The 2,198-nt window shown below is 38.6% G+C and overlaps 1 protein-coding gene across 1 annotated transcript; it reads left to right on the top strand.

The window, feature by feature from the left end:
* Window positions 1–556: 556 nt before the first annotated feature.
* LOC124988867 (olfactory receptor 2J3-like) lies at window positions 557–1,486 on the top strand. Its single transcript, XM_047558671.1, has one exon. It carries the CDS (start codon window positions 557–559, stop codon window positions 1,484–1,486), a length of 930 nt encoding a protein of 309 aa, XP_047414627.1.
* The last annotated feature ends 712 nt before the right edge of the window (window positions 1,487–2,198 follow it).

Consider the following 2,198-nt stretch of genomic DNA (forward strand, 5'->3'; position numbering starts at 1 on the left):
AGTAGGCTATTCATTCTTGGTAGGAATAAGACCAAAGCAATATTGTGTCCTATTGAGAGCAACACATCAGCAGTCACATAATACTTTGTCCCAATATTGTTGATGCTGACGTTCACCACCTGGTTATGGGGGTGTCCACCAGTTTCTGCAAATACAAAATTACTTGTGATTCCAAGCAAATGGTGGAGATATATTATAGACTATGTAAATAACCTGCTTCTCATTAAATTATTATCTACCAGCTTTTATCTATTTATGTCTTCCTAAAGGCATCATTACTTTTACATTTATTATATAATATTCTAGCATATAGAATAACTTAGTTCTCACCATAAGTATATTTTACTCTTACTTTCACATCCAATAAGAATTTGAAGGTTCTTATATTGTTCAATTACTCTGATAGTTTCTCTTAATGCTCTACTTATCAATTCCACAGTGGTAGGCTTTTAAAAATTGGCTTTTTGTTATTTTTCACATGTCCCTATGATTCTTGGATCATTTTCATAAGTCCTATGAGTTATTATGATTTTTTTCCTTCATTTAACAGAAAACAATGATGGAAAAAACCAATGGTACTACTGAAGGATACTTCATTCTACTGGGTTTTTCTCATTGGCCACACCTGGAAATAGCTCTCTTTGTGGTAATCTTTATATTCTACTTGTTGACACTGATAGGTAATTTGTTTATCATCATCCTGTCATACCTGGATTCCCGTCTCCACACTCCCATGTACTTCTTCCTCTCAAACCTATCTTTTCTGGATCTCTGCTACACCACCAGCTCTATCCCCCAATTGCTGGTAAACCTCTGGGACCCAGAGAAGACCATTTCATATGCCGCTTGTATGATTCAACTCTACTTTGCCCTTGCTCTGGGAACCACAGAGTGTGTCCTGCTGGTGGTGATGTCTTATGACCGTTATGCAGCTGTGTGTAAACCTTTGCATTACACTGTCCTCATGCACCCTCGACTCTGCCAGTCCTTAGCTGTGGCATCCTGGGTAAGTGGCTTTATAAACTCAGCAGTCCATTCCCTCTTTATGTTCTGGGTACCCCTGTGTGGACATTACCAAGTTGATCACTTTTTCTGTGAAGTTCCAGCACTTCTCAAATTGTCATGCATTGATACTCATGTCAATGAGCTGACCCTCATGGTCACAAGCTCCATTTTTGTTCTCGTACCACTCATCCTCATTCTGACATCCTATGGTGCCATTGCTAGAGCTGTATTGAGGATACAGTCAACTACTGGACTTCAGAAAGTCTTTGGGACATGTGGAGCCCATCTTATGGTTGTTTCCCTCTTTTTCATTCCAGTTCTATGCATTTATCTCCAACCACCAACAGAAAATTCTCAAGAGCAAGGCAAGTTCATTGCCCTGTTTTATACTGTTGTCACACCAAGTCTCAACCCTCTCATCTATACCCTCAGAAACAAAGATGTCAGAGGGGCAGTTAGCAGACTAATGGGGAGAGGATGACCTGTGTACTTGTGACATTACTTGTGTAATGATGAATCCAACTTTTTGCCAGTGATTCATAGGTCTACTCATTCATCCACTGTACATTCACTCTCTCTACCAGACTTATGAGTGCCTCAACCAGCGCAGCCAAACTCAGGGTTCCAGTGAGGGGCGAAAGGGGATAAGAAAAATAAAGACTCACAAACACAGATTTTGAAGATTAATCTGGGATTCTGTGGAACTCTGCTCTCTGATGGAGATGAAGATCTATAGAGTTATGCTAGCCATCTTTATTTATATATGTCTCATTATCAGATTAAAGACTATGCAACCATTATTCTTTGTATTCAGACAAGTTACAGAAACTAGGATATCTATGTAGCTTTTCCACAGTTGCAATCCACAATTGCAAAATGCAATGTTAGGAACTTTGTGTAGCTCTCAAGAAAGTCCATTGTTAAAAGTTAATGAAAAGTAGGCAGGAACAGAAGAAGTAGAGCTGGTGAAACATTGTGGTTGTCTAGTATAAGAAAAATAAGTTTATTAATTGTAGCACAACCAACCGGGAATTATGTACCTCAAGTAATTGTCTTACATTCCTTTTGGATAGAAAGTGTATATAACTTCATAGTTCTGATAAATAGCTTGCCAAGTATTAGTCATCACAGGTTGCATATAATTTGGTGAAATATATTTTCGAAGCACCCTCTGCTGCCTAGAAAGCCGTAAA

This window comes from Sciurus carolinensis, chromosome 7 (genome assembly GCF_902686445.1).
Source record: "Sciurus carolinensis chromosome 7, mSciCar1.2, whole genome shotgun sequence".
NCBI classification, from domain to species: domain Eukaryota; kingdom Metazoa; phylum Chordata; class Mammalia; order Rodentia; family Sciuridae; genus Sciurus; species Sciurus carolinensis.